The sequence below is a fragment of the Micromys minutus genome (genome assembly GCF_963924665.1).
Source record: "Micromys minutus genome assembly, chromosome: 31".
Taxonomy (NCBI): Eukaryota; Metazoa; Chordata; class Mammalia; order Rodentia; family Muridae; genus Micromys; species Micromys minutus.
Genome location: NC_137966.1, coordinates 26673179 through 26698105, shown reverse-complemented (window position 1 = coordinate 26698105; position 24927 = coordinate 26673179). Strand labels below are relative to the sequence as shown.

General features: G+C 46.7%; 1 protein-coding gene across 4 annotated transcripts in view; it reads left to right on the top strand.

Annotated features, from left to right (window-relative positions):
* Positions 1–24927, top strand: part of MYH11 (myosin heavy chain 11) — a 92753-nt gene that overhangs the window by 58115 nt on the left and 9711 nt on the right. For all 4 annotated transcript variants that reach the window (XM_080942397.1, XM_080942396.1, XM_080942399.1 and 1 more), the window contains 20 exons: positions 1363–1477; positions 3421–3614; positions 5808–5929; positions 6023–6092; positions 6249–6409; positions 8096–8204; positions 9762–9893; positions 9975–10181; positions 11045–11182; positions 11680–11803; positions 13759–13930; positions 16262–16474; positions 17728–17872; positions 19328–19534; positions 20824–20928; positions 21019–21171; positions 21372–21620; positions 23894–24106; positions 24317–24529; positions 24762–24923. In XM_080942397.1, coding sequence (XP_080798523.1) covers positions 1363–1477; positions 3421–3614; positions 5808–5929; positions 6023–6092; positions 6249–6409; positions 8096–8204; positions 9762–9893; positions 9975–10181; positions 11045–11182; positions 11680–11803; positions 13759–13930; positions 16262–16474; positions 17728–17872; positions 19328–19534; positions 20824–20928; positions 21019–21171; positions 21372–21620; positions 23894–24106; positions 24317–24529; positions 24762–24923 — 3204 coding nt within the window. The remainder of the gene's footprint in view (positions 1–1362; positions 1478–3420; positions 3615–5807; positions 5930–6022; positions 6093–6248; positions 6410–8095; positions 8205–9761; positions 9894–9974; positions 10182–11044; positions 11183–11679; positions 11804–13758; positions 13931–16261; positions 16475–17727; positions 17873–19327; positions 19535–20823; positions 20929–21018; positions 21172–21371; positions 21621–23893; positions 24107–24316; positions 24530–24761; positions 24924–24927) is intronic.

Below are 24927 nucleotides of genomic sequence, written 5' to 3'. Positions count from 1 at the left end.
GGCACACAGACACGTGCAGGCAAGACATCCACACTTATAAAATTAAAAAGTATTTTAACAAGTAAAACCACAGCTTGTTCTGGCTTGCACAAGTATTGTATTTGCCCTTCTAGTATTCACACTGTATCATGGGAAAAGTCAGTGTCCCATCCAAACAAAGGGTTGGTACACTGCAGGCCAAGGACCACATCTGGTCTCTGCCTGTTTCTACCAATGTGGCTTTATTGGAACATAGCCAGGCCAATTTGTTTCCATAAAATCTTTGGGTTCTGTGGTGTTAGAAGAGCAGAGCTGAGCAACCGAGACAGAGACTGTACAGCCTACCAAACTGGCCTCTTGGCCAAAAATATTTCTCTCTTCTACCTTACATTATACTTGATGGAGCTTATATTCTTTCAGCCATATCCTGGTGATACTTTTTCCAGTCTTTTCACAGATGAGGTTTGCCACCACCATAACAACACACATCCCATCATAACCCACCAGAGCCTGCAATCAGTTCACTTTGTGTTCTAGTCACAGTCATTAAAGATGGCCATTGAGCAAGTCAGAAATTTCAAAACCCTCCAGGGTCCATTTCCATATGCCCATGTATCAAAACCTCTGAGCTAACAGGCTAAGGATATAGCTCAGTGCAGAGAACTTGCCTACTGTGAAGTTGGCCTCCAATCTTGAACCATCTGGATAAGAGTCTCAACTGAGAAATTACCTAGGTCAGGTTGGCCCATGGGCATGTTGGGATGGAAATAATTATGTTTATTATTAATGAATGGGCAAAGACCTACCCTGAATGTGGGTGGCACCACCTCCTGGGTGACAGGAAAAAGCTAGACACAGAAGCAGGTGGCATGGGCACTTGGCTTCTCTGTGCCCTTCTCTAGATGTGATGCTTTGAATCCCTGCCCTGACTGTTGTCGGTGATAAACTACGGTTTGGAGTCATGAGCCACATAGACCTTCCCTTCCTTAAATTGTTTTGGTCAAAGTGTTTAACATAGCAACAGAAAACAAACTGGAACATACCCTTCTCAGGGTCAATCCCTGCTGCTATAATGAACTACAGTACAGCCTTAGCTGTAAGAATCCTATTCATCACACAGTGGGGAGCCCTGGGATCAATTTAAACTGCCCGGGAACAGGAGGACATGGAGTATCTAGGATGGCTTTTGTCACCAGTAGCTTCCTTGGCTATTTCTGGGGCTGAGTGTGAGGCTCTGGAACAGACAGTAAGAAGTTTTTCTGGCACTAGCTTACCTCTGGTGGTGTCCAGTATGGCAGCTCTATAGAATCCCTGAAGATGTGGGAGGATTTGGGCTTTTTGTTCCTGAGCCAGGGAAGCCTAATGGCAGGGTGACTTTGGCAGGTGGACTATAATGCAAGTGCCTGGCTGACCAAGAACATGGACCCACTAAATGACAATGTGACCTCACTCCTCAACGCCTCCTCCGACAAGTTTGTGGCTGACCTGTGGAAGGATGGTAAGGCCCTCTTGCCCTGACACAGCTTTAGGCCAGAAGACTGAACACCTCAGACCCACTTCCTGGTTTATACATGGGTCCCAGACTGGGAGGCCCCATGTGGGAACAGGGAAAGGACCAGGCTGCCACATGCTCACACTACCCATTGAAACAGATTTATCTATACAACACAATTCTCTTCATAGAAGGTAAGAGCTGATCCTTAGCCGAGTGGGAGTGACTGTGGATGGAAAACACAGGCTCAGGATATCCCAAATGGCATGTCTCAGTATTGAAATGGTTTCATGAGATTTTAATGTCCCAGAACAAAAGGAAGTCATAAATCAATCTTTTAAGGACTCTGGTGGGGACCTATTCTTAGCTATGGGGCCAATGGAAGTTGGTGGTCTATTAAGACAGCCCCAAAGATTTCATATGGTAGTCAGATTAATATTAGGTCAGGCGTGGATGCAGACAGTAAATGGCCATTAGGAGCTAAAGATAGCCCAAGATGATTTGGCTCAGAATCTGCAACATTCCAACTCTCCATTGTTATTCATCTGTCAGCCTTGTAGAACCTTTAACATAGATCTGTCCCTTTTCTGGAAAATTCAGTTCATAGCCTCTTCTTACACAAGGAACACCAAGCTTCCCCATGCCATTTCTGGACTCACCAAGAAGGTCCTGTTTCACAGCTCAGGAAGTGGTGTAACTAGGCGTGATAAAGCAGTCCCCTTCTGAAGTCAAAAGGACTCTTCCTGTCTCTGCCATGGATCAGTATGACCTTGTGCATTTGACTAGCTTTGTTGAGCTTGGATGTACTTATTTGTAAACTGGGTCAATACCACATCTCACGTGCCCTAGGAATTGTGTGAGGTTGTCTCTTACCAGTGGTTCTCAGCCTTGCACCAGGGCCTCCCTGTTAAATCATAGGCTGAGACTAGAGCTGGGACATAAAGGACGCTCTGGCCCCGTTTAGTGTCGCATTAACTGGGATGATGGCAGCACCTGCTGAACTCTCGGAGCTTCTCACTTCATCCTAGAGAAGGCATGGGAAGACTGTGGCTATGTGGCAGGCCACCTGCCCAAAGCAGAAGCTCCCCTGTGCTAAGATTACCCACTAATGCCTGGTCTATCGAGCCCTTACCAGTTCCCCCTCAGAGCACTTGCTGTACCTTTTAACTAGAATCCTTTCACTGGATACCTGTCTGCACGGACACAGGTGGGCTGTCACACCTCCCTCCTTTCTGTATCTTCTCAGACAGATACTCCTCATCACCCTGCTGAAGGAAGGTCACTCTTCCTTCTCTTGTCCCATTCTCTTTCTGTCTTCCTTTTTTCTTTAATATTTCTAACCACAGCTCACCACCAGATATAGTACACTTCCTTGTCTGCCTCCTGTTAAAGATAAGTAACCTCTGGACATAAATGGCCAGGGTCTTTGGTGAGTGCTTGGGGCCCATACTTGGTCAGTTCTCAGGAAATCTCCGGGGATAAAGGAAGTATTGAAGGCTACTGTGGAGTTGAGGGCTCTCTATGCCTTGTGTCCACATCGCATCCTTAGGAGTTAGATGCTGCTATTGCTTCCATTAGGAAAGGTAAACTGAGCTTAGAACATGGTGCCAGGGCCAGGCTACCCAGTGAGTTAATACCAAGAATAAAACTGACTCCTTTGGTCTCTGTGACAGGAACAGAGAACATTGGCTTATCCTGCCACTCGGGCACCCTAAAGTATGCCCAGATTGACACTATTTAGAGGCTCTTTTCCAAGCTCTCACCCTGCTAGCAGTAGAAACACTGACCACCTGGGGGAAAGATGGGGGATGGTACCCCAGATGGGATCTGTCATCTGCCATAGAGTATCACCTGCACAAAATACCTCCCTTGGTCACCATCTTCACAGCTCAGTCCTCTGGCTTGTGGCAGAGCCCAGAAGCTGATGTCACCCTTCATGTACCCCACAGTGGACCGCATTGTGGGGCTCGACCAGATGGCCAAGATGACTGAGAGCTCACTGCCCAGTGCCTCCAAGACCAAAAAGGGCATGTTCCGCACCGTGGGCCAGCTCTACAAAGAGCAGTTGGGGAAGCTGATGACTACACTGCGCAACACCACGCCTAACTTCGTGCGCTGTATCATCCCCAACCACGAGAAGAGGGTGAGGCACAACCTAACCTGGGCCTTCTGCCTACGGGATTGTGCTGGGGTGGTGGAGGGGCTGTAGAAAGGAACCCGGGAGATAGCAAGGCACACCAGTGAGGTGGAAAGAGAGGTCTGATCCTGGTTGCTGCCGTGAGCATCCTCAAGGAAGGCCTGCACTTATGCATGTGGAAAGTTGTCTGGATTTGGGCCTACTCCCCATGCCTGAAAACAAAGGCGAGGAAGGAAGGAAAGGAGAGATGGAGGGAGGGAAAGAACAAAGGAGGGAGAGAGGAAGGCAGTCTTTCCAGAGAATGCTTGGCTAGTTAGAAGAATGGGGTGTGAGGCCAGCAATCCTTCCATTCTTCCAGTAAATACTTACCAAGCTGCCATTGTGACTGACAGCTGGAATAAAGTGTTGAAGAAATCACTGGAAACACATTTGCTTGTCATAATGGGAAGAGGATTGCTACAGCATGTAGTAGAGAGAGGCCAGGGAGGCTGAGTGACACCTTAGTGTCCCCACAACAGAGAATTAGTGGCCCAAAAGGTCATTGATGCTGAGGTTATAAAAGACTGTAGGAACCTTGACACACAGTCTAGAAACAGGATGGTTTCTAGAAAATAGGAAAATATTGGAAAAATCTGGGCTAGCTACCTCGGCCTCAAGAACTGTAAGAATGGGTAGATGGGCGGGGAGTATGCCCAGTGGGTAAAGGCTAATGACCTGAGTTCCATCCCTGAGACCTGGTAGAAGGAAAAGCTGACTACTGCAGGATGTCCTCTGACCTTCACATACGTACTGTGTGGCACACCTGTGTCCCTATATATTCCCATATACAACACAAATAAATATCATTTTCAAAACATGGATATCATCAACTTCGTAAAGTGCATAGTGGGATATGAGTATATTTGGAGGCATTTTTAGGACAAGATCTCAGGGTAAGAAAATGTATAGAGGTAAGAAATTAAGTCTAGCTAGGTAATTTTGTAGTGTGTGTGTGTGTGTGTGTGTGTGTGTGTGTGTGTGTGTGTACATGCCTGTGGTTGTGGGGTATGCATACACAGTGTACTACAGAGGTTAGAACACAAGCCTGGTATCGTCCTTAGGTACCTTCTACTTCTGTGTCGGACTTCTTACTGGCCTGGAGCTTTACCATGTAGGACAGTTGAGCTTGTCTATGAACTTTTTGCAATCCTCCTGTCTCTGCCTCCATATCTTACAGTTCTAGGATTATAGGCCTCTATTCCTAGATTTTTACATGGGTTCAATGGTTTTGAACTCTGGGTCTCATGCTTTATGGAGTGAAACATCTTCTCAGACCCTTTGTTTCATAATGATACATAAAGGTATTAGACAGGGTCCTTTTCTGATGGCTAAAGATTGGCATCCTGCTTGTAGGAAACAAATGAAAGAGTTTAGATCATGATCAAAATTATCTTCCAAACCAAATGAGTTGGAAGAGGCAGGCATGGCTGAGGCGGAGATGATCAAGTTGGAAGGTGTGGTTGTCTGTGCAGAGGAGACAGACAATGGCCTAAAAAAGTTGGAGAGATGACTTAGCCACTTACACTGCTTGCCACACGAGCAGGACTTGGAACCCCAGAACCCACATAAATACTAGGTATGTATGGTGGCCCACTGATAATTTTAATCTCAGAAGACGGAGACAGGGAGTCCCCAGAATTCCAGCTAAGAAACTAATGTGAGCTTTGAGTTTGAGTGAGAGAATGAATGCGTGAATGAATGCGAGAATGCCTCAATGAATAAGCTTGAAGAGTGATTGGGAATAATTTCTGCCACCAACTTTGTGCATCCAAATGTATACAAGCATACATGAATATACAGACATCACACAATGCACATCCACACTACATCCACAGTTGCACACACATATATACGTACACAGACATCACACACACCTCATACACACACATACACACACACTACAAAATTACCTAGAAGTAATTACCAGAAGTAAGGGAGAGGGCAGTGAAGGAGTAACAGCTTTAGCTTCCAGCCAGGGGTGCTGGCACCACCAAGCACAATGGAGATTATGAAGAAGGTAGTGCCAAACCGTGACACCAGAGATGGTGACAAGGCACACTGTCCCTCAGCTAAACCCCATTAAGACGCCACAGGCTGCTGGGTATGTTTTCTGGCAGAGCTTGCTGCCCCAGGGCTCACTGGCCCCCTCCATTCCCATAGTCTGGCAAACTGGACGCATTCCTAGTGCTGGAGCAGCTGAGGTGCAATGGTGTGTTGGAAGGCATCCGCATCTGCCGTCAGGGCTTCCCCAACAGGATTGTCTTCCAAGAGTTCCGGCAACGGTGAGCCTGCTGGGGTGGGGCAGTGTGGAGCTAGCCTTGGAGAGAGCACAGATGATGGAGATGTGTTGGATGACTTCTGCCCTGTGTTTTAAGCTATGAGATCCTGGCAGCGAACGCCATCCCCAAAGGCTTCATGGATGGAAAGCAAGCCTGCATTCTCATGGTGAGCTCAAATCTCTACCCTCCCAGACATCAACTATGACCTCTCTGCTGCGGGTCATATCGCCAGTTGCTGATCTGGGTGGGATGGTTCTTAAACCCATGTCACCACCGACTAAATGCCCAGTTGAAATGGCAACTCTTTTTCCTCCCTCCTCAGATCAAAGCCCTTGAACTTGACCCCAACCTGTACAGGATTGGGCAGAGCAAGATCTTCTTTCGTACGGGGGTTCTGGCTCACCTAGAGGAGGAACGAGACCTGAAGATTACTGATGTTATCATGGCTTTCCAGGCGATGTGTCGTGGCTACCTGGCCAGAAAGTAAACACAGTTTCCTATATCCTAAAGCTTGCTGAAAATTCATAGTAAAAACATTAAGTCCAGAGAAGGGGATTTCCAGCCTTGTAATGAGACTTCCTGATTTCAAGAAGCTATCTCTCTCAAGATGTATGTTTAATCGACAGCTTCTGCCTGAGAGGAAAAGGAAGCTTCCAGCTGAAATGTATATACTGGTTATAGATGTAAGAAGGACAGAATAATAGCCGATGGGCTCAAGCATTTTAGATATGGTTTGTTTTTTTAATTATTCTTTCATATATTACATCCCTACCACACTTTCCCTTCTTCTCTTCCCGGTTCCTCCCACAACCTGCGCTCCTCCCTATCCACTCCTATTCCACTTCCCTTCAGAAAAGGGCAGGCCTCCCAGGGATATCAACCAAACATGGCATGTTGAGTTGCAATAAGACTAGGCACCTCCCCTCATACTAAGGCTGGAGAGGTAATCCATCTAGTAGGAGGAGAAGGTGGGTGTGGGCTCTTGGTCTCAATTGCTCATCTAATGCGCTTAGGTTTCTCCTGAGAGCAGTCATTTCTACCTCAAGAGATTGTTAGAGGGGAGTTGATGAAATGATGCACAGGAGTGTGTGTGGTTTTCATTTCTGAAGTCTTAGAGTTTCAGAGGAAAGATCTTGTGGCTGTCTCTCTAGCCCCATGTCCAAATACGATTACTAAAGTAGAATTCGAAAGGCTCAATGCTCTGTCTGTTATGCTTGGTGTCTAGGTGAAGATTCAGGTTCCTCAAAGAAAGACATCCCAGAGAGATCCTTCAGGGTACTAGCGCCTGAAGTGTATGCTATCATCAAGAATAGCCTACACGGCGCCCGAAGAGCTCTGATTGGGTCAAGCTGATTATCAGAGAAACTCAGTATTGGGGTACCCTTAGTACAGCAGCAGGTCTAATTTGTTAAGTGTTATAATTAAGTTCTCTGTTGTCATTACAAATCTCAAAATAATTAGTCTTCTTAATAATAATAGGTATTCTTAAATGTACTCACAGCCAATGTGACAGCTACCATGGCATAATGGGTTTACAGTCATCATTCTGTAGCTTTTCTTTTTTCCTTCCTTCCTTCCTTTTCCTTCCTTCCTTCCTCCCTCCCTCCCTTTCTCCCTCTCCTTCCTTCCTTTCTTTTTATTACTTTTTTTTTTTAAAGACAGGGTTTTTCTGTGTAGCTCTGGCTGTCCTGGAACTAACTCTGTAGACCAGGCTGGCCTCGAACCCACAGAGATCCATCTGCCTCTGCCTCCTGAGTGCTGGGATTAAAGCCTGTACCACCACCGCCCCTCATTCTGTGATTTTCAAACTTAGAAGCCCTTAAGAAGTACAGTGCTGGTTTGTGTCGAGATCTGAGATTTCTGAAATACTACTAAGTCTGTCAGAACTCAACTGGCACTACTAGAGGTAGGAAGGATTCCTGTAGAAACATAGCATACAACTTTTCCTTAGGTGTCATTTCTAGCTTTGATTCCAATTATTTGCAAGCTTCACCTGTCTACTGAGAAAGGCTCTGGGAGGCAGCATTTACTGGTTTGATTTCCCAAGAACATGCTGGTACTCCTGCTCAGAAAGATCTGTTTGGAGTGAGTGGGGGGATGTCCTATGCAGTGACTGACAGCATGAACCACAAGGCAAGCTCCTCAGGGCTCCCTGCCTCGCTTTCCCAGGGCCTTCACCAAGAGGCAGCAACAGTTGACAGCCATGAAGGTGATCCAGAGGAACTGTGCTGCCTACCTTAAGCTCCGCAACTGGCAATGGTGGAGGCTCTTCACTAAAGTGAGTATTGGCCCTACACCTTCTAGACCTCCTCCACTTCCCCGAGCCCTACTGGGATATAGATGTGGGAAACGAGGTGCTCCAAAGTGGCTCTGGGTCTGAGGCCTGAAGTCACACCTCATATGCAGACCTGTGAAGGTCTACCCCTTTGGGTGTGTTACAGACTTAAGGCGGATCAAGGTGTTTCTGTCACCTCAAGAATCCATCTTATTGTGCTAGTGTAGCAAACCCACTTCTCTCTGTGGCCCCTGACAAACACAGTCTGCCCCCCCACCTTCTGAATTCCACCGTCTCACGATTTAAATGGAGTCTGTGGCATGGTGCCTTTTAGGATTGGCGTTTTTGCTCAATGATTGATTAGGAAGCTCACACTTGTTGCTTGAATTGGTAGTTCATTTTATTCCTTGCAGTTTGCAGAGCCTCTGGGTATCACTGGCCCATCACTGGCTACACAAAGACATGTTTTCTGTCTGTATAATTATATATCTCCCTTATATGTCCTTGAGTGTTTATGTTCTTCGCTGAGAAAGTATTTACTGAGTACCTGCTGTATGCCAGGTATGTGACAGGCATCATGGTCTCTGGCTTCATGAATATGCCAGCCAACTAAAGAATCAGATGATAATGAATGGTCACAGAAACAGAAACCCTGCTAAGTGTGTGAAGGCAGGCGACCATGGAGTCCATTGGCAGAGGTTCTGGGTGCCAGACAAGCTGGGGAAGAAGCCTAAGGAGAAGCTGCTCTCTGCAGATGTTCCCATGAACCACATTCCAGGGAACTATGCTGAGAAAATCTTCTACAATGAAAAGCAGGATTCAAGGGCATCCTCCTCAGTCGCTGTGACAGTGACCACATTTTCTTAGCAGACTCATTTGTTCAATACTTGCCTTTTTGTTCTCTTTTTTTGAGACAGAGTCTCTATGTAGCTCTGGCTGGTCTAGAACTCTCTATATAAATCAGGCTGACCTTGAGCCCACAGAAATCCTCCTGCTTCTGTCCCCAAATGCTGGGGTTAGAGGCGTGTGCCACCCTAGTAAACCTTTAAGACTATTTTAAACAGGAAAGTGGCTGCACAACGCTGACAGTGAAGGTAACTGTGAAACAGCAGTGAAGGACGAATAACTACCTCCAATTCCCCTGCTTCCATCTTCTTTCATTTTGTTCTAATAACCTGGTCTAATGAGAGGCCTGTGGATTCAGGGTGTAGCTCAGTGGTAAAGCACACAGCCCTGGTTTCAGTTACCAGCACTGAAAAATAAAAAAGAAAGAAACAGAAAAAGAAACAATGTAAAGTCCTTCACATTTGTGGTGCTAATAGTTTGGGCTTAGCAATTCTGACTTTCCTAGAAATTGTTATAGAATATAAGCCATATCTCTGCCCTCTTCTACTGATGGAAATAGAATTTTCCACCCTAGTTTTGACATCTGATTATATCCCTGATGTTGTCTAGTGTCACCTAGATGGGTGTTGGTAAAAATCAAATTCTGTGATGAAATTTGACTAAAACGGCTTCCTTTGGCTAAAACACTAACAATGGCTGTGTACATACATGCAGGTAAAGCCATTGCTCCAGGTGACAAGGCAGGAGGAGGAGATGCAGGCCAAGGAGGAGGAGATGCAGAAGATCAAGGAGCGGCAGCAGAAGGCAGAGAGCGAGCTGAAGGAACTGGAGCAGAAGCACACTCAGGTAAGGGCAGAAGCAGTGAGCAGTGAACAGCACAGCCAAGGGCTTAACCCACCTCCTAATCCTCCCTCATCCTGCATGCAGCTGGCTGAGGAGAAGACTCTGCTGCAGGAGCAGTTGCAGGCAGAGACAGAGCTGTATGCTGAGGCTGAGGAGATGCGGGTCCGGTTGGCAGCCAAGAAGCAGGAACTGGAGGAGATCCTACATGAGATGGAGGCCCGCCTGGAGGAAGAGGAGGACCGGGGCCAACAACTACAGGCTGAGAGGAAAAAGATGGCTCAGCAGATGCTGGTAAGACACTGCAGGGGCAGCGTGTGGCAGGAATAGACTCACTAGATTCTCAGTGAAGGCATCTGATGATAAAAACATGGTCCTGATGCTGGAAGAACTAAGGCTTAAAGAACTATCTGTCCCACACCACAGAACTAAGGCAGGTTCCGAATATAAGTCTCCAGGACCTGCTCTGTCTACTGTCTTGTTTTCAGCATGCTGACCTCCTTTCTGTTAGCAATTTGGTGTAAAGAATAGTTGTGTCAGCTACTACAATGTAACAAAACAGCTTGAATAGAGCAGCTTCAAACAATCCATATTTATCTTAGGATTCAGCAACTGGGGTGGGCTTAGTTGAATGGTTCTGGCTATGGCTACTTACAAAGTTAGCAATCCATAGTCCAGCCAGGGTCAGTCATCTGAAGGCTCAGTCGGGCTAGGAAATCTTTATGCCTTATCCACATGGCTGTTAGCAGGAGGGGCCAGTTCCTCAGCCACTTAATGTGGCTGCTTAGGGTCCCTCTCATCATGGCTGTGGACTGCCCCCAGAAGGAGGAAGGAGGCCTGGGCTGTGATGCCTTTCATAGCCCAGGCCTCTGAGGTAATAATCTATTACTTCCTTCCAATTGTGTTGAAAATTCTTAACCCCCACACACTCAAGGGACCTGCCTCTGGAAGAAATGACCAACAAAGAATACCCACTCCCCGGTAAACCCAGGACACTGAAATGGACGAAGCCTCCATGGGCTTCCATCTCCTCCTTTCTTAAGGAGACTTCAAAGAGCAGGGTGTACTCATCCCAGCCTCCATGCTGGCTAGCTCCAGATCTCCACTAGTGACTTCATTCCAGCAAAGCCGTGATCCCTGTCTATTCCCCAATAAAGGACCTGGAGGAGCAACTGGAGGAAGAGGAGGCTGCCAGACAGAAACTACAGCTAGAGAAGGTCACAGCTGAGGCCAAGATCAAGAAACTGGAGGATGACATCTTGGTTATGGATGATCAGAACAATAAGCTTTCAAAAGTGAGTTAGATGTACCAGACTTGCCTGGGACAAGGCTTGTCAAGCACTAACCATAGATCCACCCTATGAAAATGGGGACCAGCAGCCACTTCAGTTAGCAACCTCAAGAGCTGCATTCCATTAGTTCAAGCTGGGCGTCAGCTAGACCTTCTGTGGATCAGGACACTCACGGAGCACTGCAGCTACTCTAGTGAGGTAGAAGGGACCATTACCGCTGTAACCAGGGTCTGAAGATGCCCAGCTGTTAGGAGTGGGACAGTGGGGGATGGAGGAAGATCTCTAAGGAGTCTTTCTTGAAGAGGTGGCATGAAAGAAAACTGAGGATAAATTAGGAATAGAACATTGACTTGCTGTGTAAAAGACAGAGACAAACTGTCCTGAGGCAGGAATGGGATGTCCCTTAGCTGTACATGAGTGTCGTGAGGTGAGAAGTGGGCAGCATGGAACTCCTAGTGCCAGGGGATTTTTATACTGTTGTTTTCCCCTTTGCCCCAAAGGAACGAAAGCTCCTTGAAGAGAGGGTCAGCGACTTGACAACCAACCTAGCAGAAGAGGAAGAAAAGGCTAAAAACCTCACAAAGCTGAAGAGCAAACACGAGTCCATGATCTCAGAGCTGGAGGGTGAGTGGGGGATGGGTGGAAGCAGAAGCCATGTTCAGTGAAATGAGCTGGGCTCAAAAGACAAATACCACATTTTCTCTCATGTGGAGTATAGACCTTAATATTCTGTTTTATAATTTTTTATTGTTTTATTTTCTGTTTTCTTTAAAAATGAATTTATTTTTGAGTGTGCATGTGTGTGATATGTGTGGTGTGTGTATGTATGGTATGTGTGATAAGTGTGTATGCATGTGTGTGTGTGGTATATATATTGTGAGAATGTATGTTATATGGGGGGATATGTGCATGCTTCTATATATGGTATGTGTGTGATATGTGTGTGTGTACAGTGTGTACATGTGGTGTATGTGATAAGTGTGTATCCATGTGTATGTATAGTATATATGTGTTTGCTGTATGTATATATGGTATGTATGGGTGTGTGTGTGAGAGAGATATGGGTGTGTTTATAAGTATTGTATGTGTGGTGTATGTGGTATGTGTGTGTGCAGTGTGAATATGTTGAGTGTATGTATGGTATGTGTGGTGTGTGTGTTTATATTTATGATGTGTGGTATATGTGATATCTGTGTGTAGGTGTGGTGTATATTGTGTGGTATGTGTGTACATATGTATGTGTGCTTATGCATGTCACTGCATGTACATGGAAGTCACAAGACAACGTTGTAGAATTGGTTCTCCCTTTTACTCTGTAGAACCTGGGGACTGAACTTAGATTGCTACCCTTGGATGCAAGAGCCTTTACCTGCAAAGTCATCCTGTTGGCTCTATTTTACTTTAGTTTTAGAAACAGGGTCTCATGTGGCCTAGGCTGGCCTGAGTTTCTGATTCTCCTGCCTAGACTTCCCAAAAGCTGGTGTAACGGGTAATAATTGTAATGTCACTATGATGAACTTACTGGAATTGACTCCAGTTGTGTGCAAGACAAGCACCATCAGCTGGGCTCCATCCCCAGTCCAGAGTGTAGACTGTAAATAAGCGCAGATGCATAGGACACAAAAGTTGAACACGTATGGAAAGAAGGGCGTTAAAAAGTTGAACACATATGGAAAGAAGGGCGTTAAGGTAGGACAGGTGGCGCAGCAAGAGAGGAAGGTGGGGTAAGAAAAGAACAATACCTTTTCTCTCACATGGAATCAGATTTTAAAAAGGGAAAGCTATGAAGGCAGAAGAAACTATTTGAATAAAGAAAGATAACCAGAGGAGAGGGGAAGAGGGAAAGAATAATTGAGGCAAATACAAGCAAAGCCCCACCATGGGTGTCTATGAAAATGGCTTCACAAAACCCACTATTACACACAGTCACTTTAAAAACTAATTCCTTAGAAACCAGAAAGATGGCCCAGCAAGAAAGAGCACTTTCTACTCAGTCAGGAGGACCAGAGTTTGGATTCCAGCACCACACTAGGTTGGCTCACAAATGTCTGTAATTCCAGCTGTACTAGCCTTTCCTGGCCTCCAGAGTCTCCCTCACACATGTGTGCTCACACACATATGCTCACACACTCACATATATACCCACAAAATAAAACTTTTTAAAAAAAGATTTATTTTATGTATATGAGTACACTGTCATTGTCTTCAGAAACACCAGAAGAGGGCATCAGATTTTATTACAGATGGTTGTGAGCCACCATGTGGTTGCTGGGAATTGAACTCAGGACATCTGGAAGAACAGTCTTAACCACTGAGCCCCAAATACATCTATTTTAAGAAAACAAATAAACCAGAAAAAGCCAGAGGGTAACCATTAGAAAGACATTGTCCTGGGAAAGAGATTCTACCTTGGCTCCACACTGTGGGAGGCACAACATGGTAGCATTTTCTCAAGTTCGGGATTCCCTCTACTGGAGAAGGTCTCGGGCTGAATGTGCAGTGTCCATAGCCCAGGTAGAAAGACACATGCCTCTTCTTGGTGGCATCCTCCAACTGAGGTAGCCCTGGCTCTGTTGCAGTGAGGCTGAAGAAAGAGGAGAAGAGCCGGCAGGAGCTGGAGAAACTCAAGAGGAAACTGGAGGGTGATGCCAGTGACTTCCATGAGCAGATCGCTGACCTGCAGGCCCAGATCGCAGAGCTCAAGATGCAGCTGGCAAAGAAAGAGGAAGAGCTACAGGCAGCTCTAGCCAGGTGTGCTGTGTGTGCATATGTGTGTCTGTGTGTGCCCAGAGGCCCTCTGCTTTTTAAGATGGCTGCAGGCCCTTGGCATGGATGTCAATTGTCAGACCTGGTTTCCTGCAAGCCTTCCCAACTATGCTATCACCCCTAAACCTCACATTTGATTCTCTTCCTTCCAAACTCATTCTCTGCAGTGCCCCAACTTCAATAGGATTGCAGCATCTGGGTTACCCAGAGTTTCTCATTTGAACCCCAGTTCTGAATTCCCAGTCACCCATTGAGTCCATCTCTTTTGGTATCACAAACACCACATGTCTAGGCTGGAGTGGCTCCACCATCCCTGTCCTGTTCTCTCTCACATCTTTCTGTGCATGTTGGTTCTTCCCTAGCTTCTGCCCACACTTCTTCCACCCACACCACCTGAGTCACATGTCCTACCTAGTCCCTCTGCTCTCTCTTTTTTATGGCATTCAGTTGGCCTCAAGCCAGAGATATCACAGTTACAAGTGACATTTACCACTGTTAAATGTAAGCATGAGTGTGGTCTCTTACCCTCACTTGTCTGGAGAGTTGAGGAGGTACCTGTTCACACTGCTCCCAAGAGGCTGAGCTGGAACTCGAGCCTGGGGCCTTATGATTTGTCTCCTGGCTCATCTCTCTTTTCTAATTTGGAATACATGGCAAAGCTTGGATGACTAATGAAAAAGTGTTCCTCAGGGACATCAGTCTATGGCAGAACAGTAGTTCTGTTGCCTGGAAAGGGTCTAATTCCTCTGGCAGACACTGTGTGTAAGCACATTAATGTCAGAGCACCAGCCTGTCCCTTACCCTAGGCCTTCATTCATCATAGTCAAGTGGAATGGCAAAGCTGAATGTGCAGAGGCAGGAGGATCATGGCTTTATGGATAACCTGGGCACCATAATCGAGATTCTGTCTTAGGGCAGAGCTCCATCTCCACTGAAGTCCTCCAACTGTCATTTGGTGTCACTCATGTCCCACCTGATCTATCACCACCTCTGCTGTAATGGGGATCTGACTTTTTATGATTTTATTGTTGTTTAAGATAATTACACCATTGTCTCCCTTCCCCTTCCTCTTGGTTTCTCTTTTATTGTTGTTACATATATAAGTGTATCTGTATATGTGTATCTTCTTAAACATGTAGCACAAGCTGTGGTTTTGATACCACTAAGGACACATGAGCAAGGGCACACCATGGACCTAGTCACTGGCTGAGCAAATGAAAGAACAGAAATGTTTAGGGTTCTTGGAGTATGACTCAGGGCAGAGAGGCTTCACCTGGCACAGAAGGACAGCACCATAAAAAAGTGTATGTGTACACACTGTCTTGGGGGTTTACTGCTGTGAACAGACACCATGACCAAGGCAATGCTTATTTTATCTTTTTTATTGGATAGTTTATGTATTTACATTTCAAATGTATATACATTTCCCTTTTCCCTTTCTCCCCTCTCTCATCCTCCCCACCAGCTTCTATGAGGATGCTCCCCTTTCCACCCACCCCCTCCAACCTCAACATCCTGGCATTCCTACACTGGGGAAACTAGCTTTCACAGGACCAAGGGCTTCTCTTCCTATTGATGCCAGGCAATGCCAACCTCTGTTACATATGGGTCTTTCCATGTGTACTCTTTGGTAGGTGGTTTAGTCCCTGGGAGCTCTGGGAGTCTGGTTGGTTGATGCTATTGTTCTTCCTATGGGGTTGCAAACCCTTCAGCTCCTTCAGTCAAGGCAACACTTAGAAGGACAACATTTAATTGAGGCTGGCTTACAGCTTCAGAGGTTCAGTCCATTATCCTCAAGACAGGAACATGGCAGCATCCATGGTACAGGAAGAGCTGAGAGTTCTACATCTTCATCTGAAGTCAGCTAGCAGAATATTGGCTTCCAGGCAGCTAAAATGAGGGTCTTAAAGCCCACACCCACTATGACACACCTACTCCAACCGAGCCACATCTTCTAATAGTGCCACTCCCTGGGCTGAGCATATACAAACCATCACATACACATACACAAGTATGGGTATATATACACACCCTTTGGGGGACTTTCCTGGAACCCACTATGTAATTCAGACTAACCTTGAACCCTCAGCCACTCTCCTGCCTCATTTTCACCAGTATTGAGATGATTGACAGACATTATTAGCACACCCAACTCTTTTGGGAGGGGGTTCTATTTTTTATTTTCTTGAGACAGGATCTTGCTATGTATCTCAGCCTGGCCTGGAGCTTGAGGTCCTCCTGCCTCAGTCTTTCCAGAATAGTTTTTGGTGGCATTGGATAGCCTTGGCTTAATCCTGGGTGTTCCATTCCGGGCAGGCTTGATGAGGAGATCGCCCAGAAAAACAATGCCCTAAAGAAGATTCGAGAGCTGGAAGGCCATGTCTCAGATCTACAGGAAGACCTGGACTCAGAACGGGCTGCCAGGAACAAGGCTGAGAAGCAGAAGCGAGACCTGGGGGAGGAGCTGGAGGCACTCAAGACGGAGCTGGAGGATACACTGGACAGCACAGCTGCCCAGCAGGAGCTCAGGTACTGGAAACTGGGCCTCAGGGACAATGACCACACTGATCCGAAACCGCTGGCCTTCCCGGTTGTGTCTAGAATACGAGTCTGCTTAATTCTATCTGCAGAAGAGCAGTAGCTCAGAATTCAAGAACAACTTAAGCATGACAGAAGAACATGTGTCAAAAAGGACATTTCCTCCAGTTCCATCCATAGTTAGGGTTCTAAAATAACCTCTTTCTCTGTCCATATGTGTGCATGTAGTTATTTTCATGTTAAATTTTAAAAATAACATTTATTAGATTGGTCTCCAATTCTATAAATAAATAGAAATGATGAATAATCATATCCTAGAGACTATTGTGTTTCTGGTGAACACAGGTCATTTAATAAGTATACAGGTCTTTTGAGCATATCCTATGGGAGGGGTCTCTGTTAACTGTGACCCAGTTTTCACCACCACACTTTGGGTTTTGTACATGTACCAAAGGTTAGTCCCGCCTTTTTGTTCCTCTCTTACCTGGCTGGAGATATAGAAAGACAGTGGCTAAAAGCCAGGCTCAAAGTCAGGCTAGCTTCATGCTGTGGCTCCATCACAGAATGGTTGGGAACCCATGGGTAAGCTGTCTCCCACCAGCCTGAAAATGACATTGCTGCTTCCTAGAGTTGATCTGAGAATGAAATACTATGTATGGAAAAACAGGTCCAGTTGGGCTTGATAGCTCATGCTTGTAATCCTAGCACTCAGAAGTGGAGGCAGGAGGACTGTGAATTTGAGACCAGCCTAAGTTATGTAGTGAGTAAAATCCCATCTCCAAAATAAAGAAAGGAAGGAAAGGAGAAAGGAAGGAAAGGAGGGAAGGAGGGAAGAAGGAAGGACAGAAGGAAGGAAAGAAGAAAGAAAGGAAGGAAGGATGGAAGGGAAGGGAAGAAGAATAAAAATCTTAGCTTAGGCCCTAGTTTATATTAAGTGCTGCATAAATCCAATTAGTATTAATATTCAAGGGACATCTGTAGACCACAGACACATTCTTGCTCATATCTTGTACGCTGGTTTGCCAGCCTTGAGAAGTTCTGGGAGCAGGTAACACCTTTCCCATTTCACAGATGAGGCAAAACTGCAGGGCTAGAAAGGTTAGGCAGGTTGCTGTGGGTCACACAGCAAAGGGGAAAGACTTCAGCTCTGGGTACCAGAAGACCTCTTATCCCCTTGCACAGTACTGTCACAGGCAAATCTCTGTCTCCTGCCTAAGTGTCATCAACTGTATTCTTTCTCCTAGAGCCAAGAGGGAACAGGAGGTGACGGTGCTGAAGAAGGCCCTGGATGAGGAGACACGGTCCCATGAGGCCCAGGTTCAGGAGATGAGGCAGAAGCACACACAGGCAGTGGAGGAACTCACAGAGCAGCTGGAGCAGTTCAAAAGGGTGCGTGTCATTAGACAGCCCAGAAACCACATCATGATGACAGACTTCACCCACTCTTGGCTAGAACTTTGGAATTTGAAATGCTCCGAAAAACTAGAACTTTCTGTGTGTTACAAGTAAAAATTCCCACCCCAGCCTTCATGAGATGGGTCATCGTTGGAATGCAAGCACACCAAGTTAATTGATAAAACGATCTTCAGTCTATGTAGTGCCTATGAAAAGTAGACAAATCATGTTCAGTCTGAATCCTGTGCTCCCATTCCCCAAGACAATTCTTCACACACAAATACAAATATCCTCCAGCTGAAGCTGTGAGGTTCATGATCTCAGATGCAGAGAAGCTGTGTAGCCCTGATATGGGGTGTGTGTGTGTGTGTGTGTGTGTGTGTGTGTGTGTGTGTGTGTATGTGTGGTGACCTAAAAGCAGTGGTTTTTCTGGGCTCCAGGAGCCACATGGTTTTCTTGTCTTTTGTCCTCCTCAATGTCCTGTGTCACCATCTCTTTTTCCCATTTTTATCCGAACACTTTTTCCTTAGGTGATTCACATATGTACAAAAGCTGGGTAGGTAAAATGACTGATTGATCATTTTATTGATCACAGAAATAGCGGGGCAAATATGACAATGATGTGAAAGATAAGAGGAAGTGATGGTCACCAGACCAAGGGGGTGGGGCTACAGCACAGACAGCAGGCACTGCCTAGATCTGGCTGGCTTCTCCCTTAGGGGAAGGTAAAACTCCAGGTTTTTATCTTGTCCTTTGAAAGGCAGAATTATTTACAACTACTGAAATATTTAAACAGACCCCCACACACAGATACACACACACAGACACACACACACTTATTTTTAGAAACAGTCTCATTCTATAGCCTAGGTTGTCTTGGAACTCATGGTAATTCTCCTGCTTCAGCTGGAATGCTGGAATTACAAACACAGCCATCACGACCTGCCTCCCTTTTTTTTTCTCTTTCCCTTGGTTTCTTTCTTTCTCTCTCTCCCTCTCTTCTCTCCTTTCTCTTTTTTCTTTGAGACACGATTTCACTAGATAACTCAAGCCTCACATTCCGGATTCTCTTCCTGAGTGCTGGGATTAGAGGTGTATGCCACCACACCTGGCTAAGTTCATCACCTTTAATGTACCTTTCAATGCATTTGGCAAATGTGGCCATCTTCACAGAGCATCATAGCCACAAGACAGAACATGAAGTTGTTTTTAAAAGATTCAGGAATTTATATTTTTTTCTGGGAAATGTTCTAAAATTTGGTAACCTATACAGAACAGGCAGGCCTCAAGGACATGGGTACGTTTTGATTTGATTCCTAGAGTTAGGAAACTAGAATTCCAAGAGTCCTGACGAAGTTCTATGCACCCCCCCCCCCCCGCTTCCCTTGGACTGGGAGTGGGGCAGGGAGAGGAGGAGATGAGCCCACCACACTCTTCCTCCCTTGACAGGCCAAAGCAAACCTGGACAAAAGCAAGCAGACGCTGGAGAAGGAGAACGCAGACCTGGCTGGGGAGCTGCGTGTCTTGGGCCAGGCAAAGCAGGAGGTAGAGCACAAGAAGAAGAAGCTGGAGGTGCAGCTGCAGGAGCTGCAGTCCAAGTGCAGTGATGGGGAGCGCGCCCGGACTGAACTGAGTGACAAGGTCCACAAGCTACAGGTGAGGGCAGCATGACCAGGCTGCAGCCCCACGGCAAACCTCCCGGAAGCTGCCTTCCTCTATATGCATCCTCGCATTCCCCTGCGCAAATTCCTCTTGTCAAAACCTCATGCATACACTTAATGAACATATATTGAGCACCCGCTGCATACCAGACACAGTGCTTAATCCTTAGACAAAACAGCAAGGAAGAATATAGATTGTTTCTGTCCCATCTGTCCCTACCTGGTGGGGTAGGGGAGATGGTCACAAACACAGAGACTATCTGAAGGAGAGGCACACAGTACCATAAGGGCAAATATAGGGCATCCTGGAGTACAGAGGTGGGGTGGGGTCAGGAAGGCTGCCCTAGGGAGGTCTAACACTCAGATGTATAGGTATGCAGAAGGTGGAGTATATGCAAAGGCCCATGGTAAATGGGAAAGTAGAGATAGTCAAGGGAGAAGAAATGGTATAGAACAGGACGAGAGAGGGAAGCTGTGGCCAGACTGCAAAGTGCCTGATGCCCCAATCAGATGTATGTCTGTATTTACCCCCAAGTAACAGAGGCAACTGAAGCTGATGGACGATAGTCTGATTGTCTTTGGTATTAGCTTCAAAGACACATTTGGCCTGAGTTCCCATTCCCAAAGAATGGTCCCAGGTTTGATGAATGTTTCCTGTGCTCACAAGCTAGAATGAGGGAGCAGGGAAACAACCACAGTTCCCTGCAGTTGAGAAGAGGGTTTTGCTACTCTAATATGCATTGACAGTTAAGACCTCATTATAAATGAGATCAGTAAGGTGAGAGCTGCAGGCGTACATCCTAGACACACCTGGGCAGAGCCAGGACTAGTGTAGGATGCAGAGATGCAGGAAGGGGCTCTGCCCTGTGCCTTTCGTTTCCTTCTCTTTGGAGATGGCCATGAAAGTCACGAAAAGGCAGTGATGAGCCATCTTATTTCTTCTGCAGTGTTAAGGAGTGGCTTTCAGTCCTGCACCTCTCAGGTCTGCAGCTCATCTCTGCCAACCTTGGTAGGGATTTAGGATCCAATAAGGTAGATCCTAACTGCACCCAGTCAATACAGTGGAAGGTTCTAGAACAGAGTATGGGGCCAACAGTCCCAGCTTATAGCTGATGGGTTCCAAAAGGGTCCACAGTTGCCCCTTTCCTCCTGTGTATTCTTGTTGCTGGGTGCTACAGGTCCTATCCCACAAAGGTGTGTGGTGTATTCTGAGTGAAAAGGACTCCTCTTGCTGATCTGTGATATGAGTTTCATCTCACGGGACTCTCATCCCCCCACCCCCAGAATGAAGTGGAGAGTGTCACAGGCATGCTCAATGAGGCAGAGGGCAAGGCCATCAAACTGGCCAAGGACATGGCTTCCCTTGGATCCCAGCTTCAGGACACCCAAGTGAGTATTATACTGCACCATCTGGGAGACCTGGAGTGCCTCCGTCCTTAGAGGCATCTCTGGGACCACCATGTTTGCTCTCTCTTGTAGGAGCTGCTTCAAGAAGAAACTCGGCAGAAGCTCAATGTGTCCACTAAGCTGCGTCAGTTGGAAGATGAGAGGAACAGCCTGCAGGACCAGCTGGATGAGGAGATGGAAGCTAAGCAAAACCTGGAGCGCCATGTCTCCACCCTGAACATTCAGGTGTGGACCCATGCTGAGGCCCATAGCAGGTCCTCTCCTCACCTCCAGGGTCCATTGTGACTCTTCTCTTCTCTGGGGTCCCCATGAGTCTCCTCTGGGCCTGTGCGGTTTATTTGCTCAGTGGTTCCCTCTACTGTTAAATTTCCTCAGTGAGGAGGAAGAGAGTTCACTTCTCAGGTTCCCACTCTTGGCTGTTCCAGCTCTCAGACTCTAAGAAGAAACTGCAGGACTTTGCAAGCACCATCGAGGCCATGGAGGAGGGGAAGAAGAGGTTGCAGAAAGAGATGGAGGGCCTCGGCCAGCAGTATGAGGAAAAGGCTGCTGCCTATGACAAACTGGAGAAAACTAAGAACAGGCTTCAGCAGGAGCTGGATGACTTGGTTGTGGACTTGGACAACCAGCGGCAACTGGTATCCAATCTGGAAAAGAAGCAGAAGAAATTCGATCAGGTAGGGCTGGAAGCCCTCGACATGGGGTAAAGTCGGTTCTGGGCTGCACTAGGGAGGGACTGGGAATCTGAGTCTCATCTGGACTTTGCTGGATACTGCGGAAGGCTATCTTGTCTCATCTTAGGTAACCATAACACACAAGGGTTGCTATAGGTCAGGGCATGAACACATCAGAATGCTTAACACTGACATTTTTCTAGGTTCAAGCACTGTGAAACCTGTTGACAGACATAGCCTCAGGGCTGGCACAAGCTCTAATCAAGTGAGGGTCATTTATCCCTCCTCTTATTGGACACTCATGAGCACTGATGGGTGTTATAAGTAACTCTAAGTGCCATTCTTTGGAGTACATTATTTAATTTATGCCCCCTCTCTTTTAAATATGGTCTCCTGTTGACCAGAATGGCCTTGAACTTATTATGTAGCTATAGTTGGCTTTGAACTTCTGAACTTGTAATCCTCCTGCCTCCACCTTTGGGATTCTGGGATCACTGGTGTGCCATTGTTGGTTTCGTGTAATACTGGAGACTGGACCAGGGTCGGCAAACACTCTGCCAACTGAGGCCCGTCCCTTCCCTCAAAATGTACCCTTGGTAATTCCATTTTCCCGATGCAGACTCAATCGTCAACATCGTGCAACACGCCTTTTGTCTTACTTTTGGAGGAGGCAGTGGGGAGAGGGCCTTACTGTGTAACTCTATGTAAACATAGTGTAGGCCAGGCTGGTCTCAAACTTACAGAGAGCTGCCTGCCTCCAGGTCCTGAGTGCTTAAGATTAAAGGGGTGTGCCACCATGCCTAGCCCTAGCCTAGTTATTTATAATAAAGATGAATCACAGTAACCTAACATATTTCATTTTTTTGGTTGCATTTCAAAGCAAATTAAAGACATCTATTCTCTTCTCCCTTAACATTTAACATTGCATAGTAAGATTAGTCAGGCTGGTGTGATCGCTTACTTGTCACAGATCTTGCTGCCAAGATTCATGACCTAATTCCAGCTCCTAAAACCTGTTTGGTGGAAGTAGAGAAAAGACTTCCACAATTTGTCCTCTGGCTATCACGTAGCACACACATGTACACACACACATGTACACACACACATGCACACACACACGTACACACAGATACACACATGTACACACACATACACACATGTACACACGTACACACACATACACACATGTACACACACATGTAGCACACACACATATACATACATGCACACACATGCAATACATGTACACATGTGCACACACATGTACACACACATGTACACACATGTGCACACACACACGTAAATAAATGTAAAAAAAAGACTTTTACTTAAAAATCAATTTTGCAGCCAGGCTTTGTGGCACAGGCCTGGAACTCGAGTGTCAGGAAGATGAAGCGGTAGAATTGTGGATTTAAAGCTGACTGCACAGCAAGTTTCGCCTCAAAGCACCAATATTAAGTATTACTATTTCCTACCTTGGAGGTGAATATACCACGATGAACACAACTTTTCTAATGTGTAGTCACACTGCTCTGACCCGAATTCCTAAATACTATCTCTAATATAGATTGCCCATACTTACTAAACACAATTTTATTTACACACAATATAGAGTTATGTTAAAACTCAGTTTAGAGATTGTGCTGGGAGCCCAAATACTAGAGATTCAGGAGCTGCCAGTCCCCCTGACAGGCTCACCATGTTGAGCTTCTGCAGGGCACCCCAGTTTCTTGGCAGTCATTCTGCTCTGGACAGCCACTTGCCCCATGGTCTCATTTTCCACGAGAGGGCCAGAAGTGATTTCCACTGCCTTCCTGTTGATGTTCTGTAGGTTTTGGTGTCACCTGTGCTGTCAGGAGGTCCCCTGTACTCATTTGTCTGCTGAATTTTGCAAGTCTAGGTTTAGGTGCCACAGTTTGTAACTCACCGCTCTCTCCTCCATCAGACGAGAATTGTGTTAAGATGGCGCAGCCGTCTTTGGCTTTTATCCAAACGTGTATGACCAGACCCCCTTAGTTTGGTGCATGGGGTAGTTTCATAAGAAAGATACTTGTGGCCATGCCTCCCCAATAATTCAATTGCCGCATTGTCCTCAGTAGCTGGATGTGTTATCCCAATGGGCAGTGAGAAAGTAAAGTATCCTAACTCACTTCCACATGTATCTGAATTGCTGGCACCACCACTAGGCACATTCAGTGTGACCAGGTCTTTTCCACATTGGAGTTTGGTGAACCTCAGGTGTGCTGGGGATGCCTCTGAGTCCTGTGTTCTTTCAGTTGTTAGCTGAAGAGAAGAACATCTCCTCCAAGTATGCGGATGAGAGAGACCGAGCTGAAGCAGAGGCCAGGGAAAAGGAAACAAAGGCTTTGTCTCTAGCCCGGGCCCTGGAGGAAGCCCTGGAAGCCAAGGAAGAGCTGGAGAGAACCAACAAGATGCTCAAAGCTGAGATGGAAGACCTAGTCAGCTCTAAGGATGACGTGGGCAAGAATGTAAGTAGTTCTGCTTCTTACCAACTGGTATCTCAGCAAGGTACATCAGTCTGGTGTGGGCACAAGAAGCCAGGGAACAGCAGCTGGAGCTGAGCCATCAGGAGCCAAGTAGACCCTGGAGATCAAGGCCACTGCTTTGACCTCATGAACCCCTATTCCCTGAGGGTAAAGCCTCCCTTGAGCAAAAGCCCTGCTCACTCTGCCTACCAGGTGCACGAGCTAGAGAAGTCCAAGCGTGCCTTGGAGACCCAGATGGAAGAGATGAAAACCCAGCTGGAGGAGCTGGAGGATGAGCTGCAGGCCACTGAGGATGCTAAGCTGCGCCTGGAGGTCAACATGCAGGCCCTCAAGGGCCAGTTTGAACGAGATCTCCAGGCCCGGGAGGAGCAGAATGAGGAGAAGAGGAGGCAGCTACAGCGGCAGGTAAGCCGGTTCCCATCTGTGACTGGGGACATCCCCATCCTTCCCCCCCACTGCTGCCAAGATTCATGACCTAAATTCAGTCCCTAAAACCTACTTGCTGGAAGCAGCGGGCACCCTCTCCCTCAGCAACACACACCGGGTTATACTGAGTCTCTGGGAGCTCAGGGAGTGGCCAAGGAAGCCAGGGCTCTGAGGGCCATCCTTGTAGCTTGTACCCCTCTTCCTGGTTCAGTTGCATGAGTATGAGACAGAACTGGAAGATGAACGGAAGCAGAGGGCTCTGGCAGCAGCTGCTAAGAAGAAGCTGGAAGGGGACCTGAAAGACCTGGAGCTCCAGGCTGACTCGGCCATCAAAGGGAGGGAGGAAGCCATCAAGCAGCTTCGAAAACTGCAGGTTG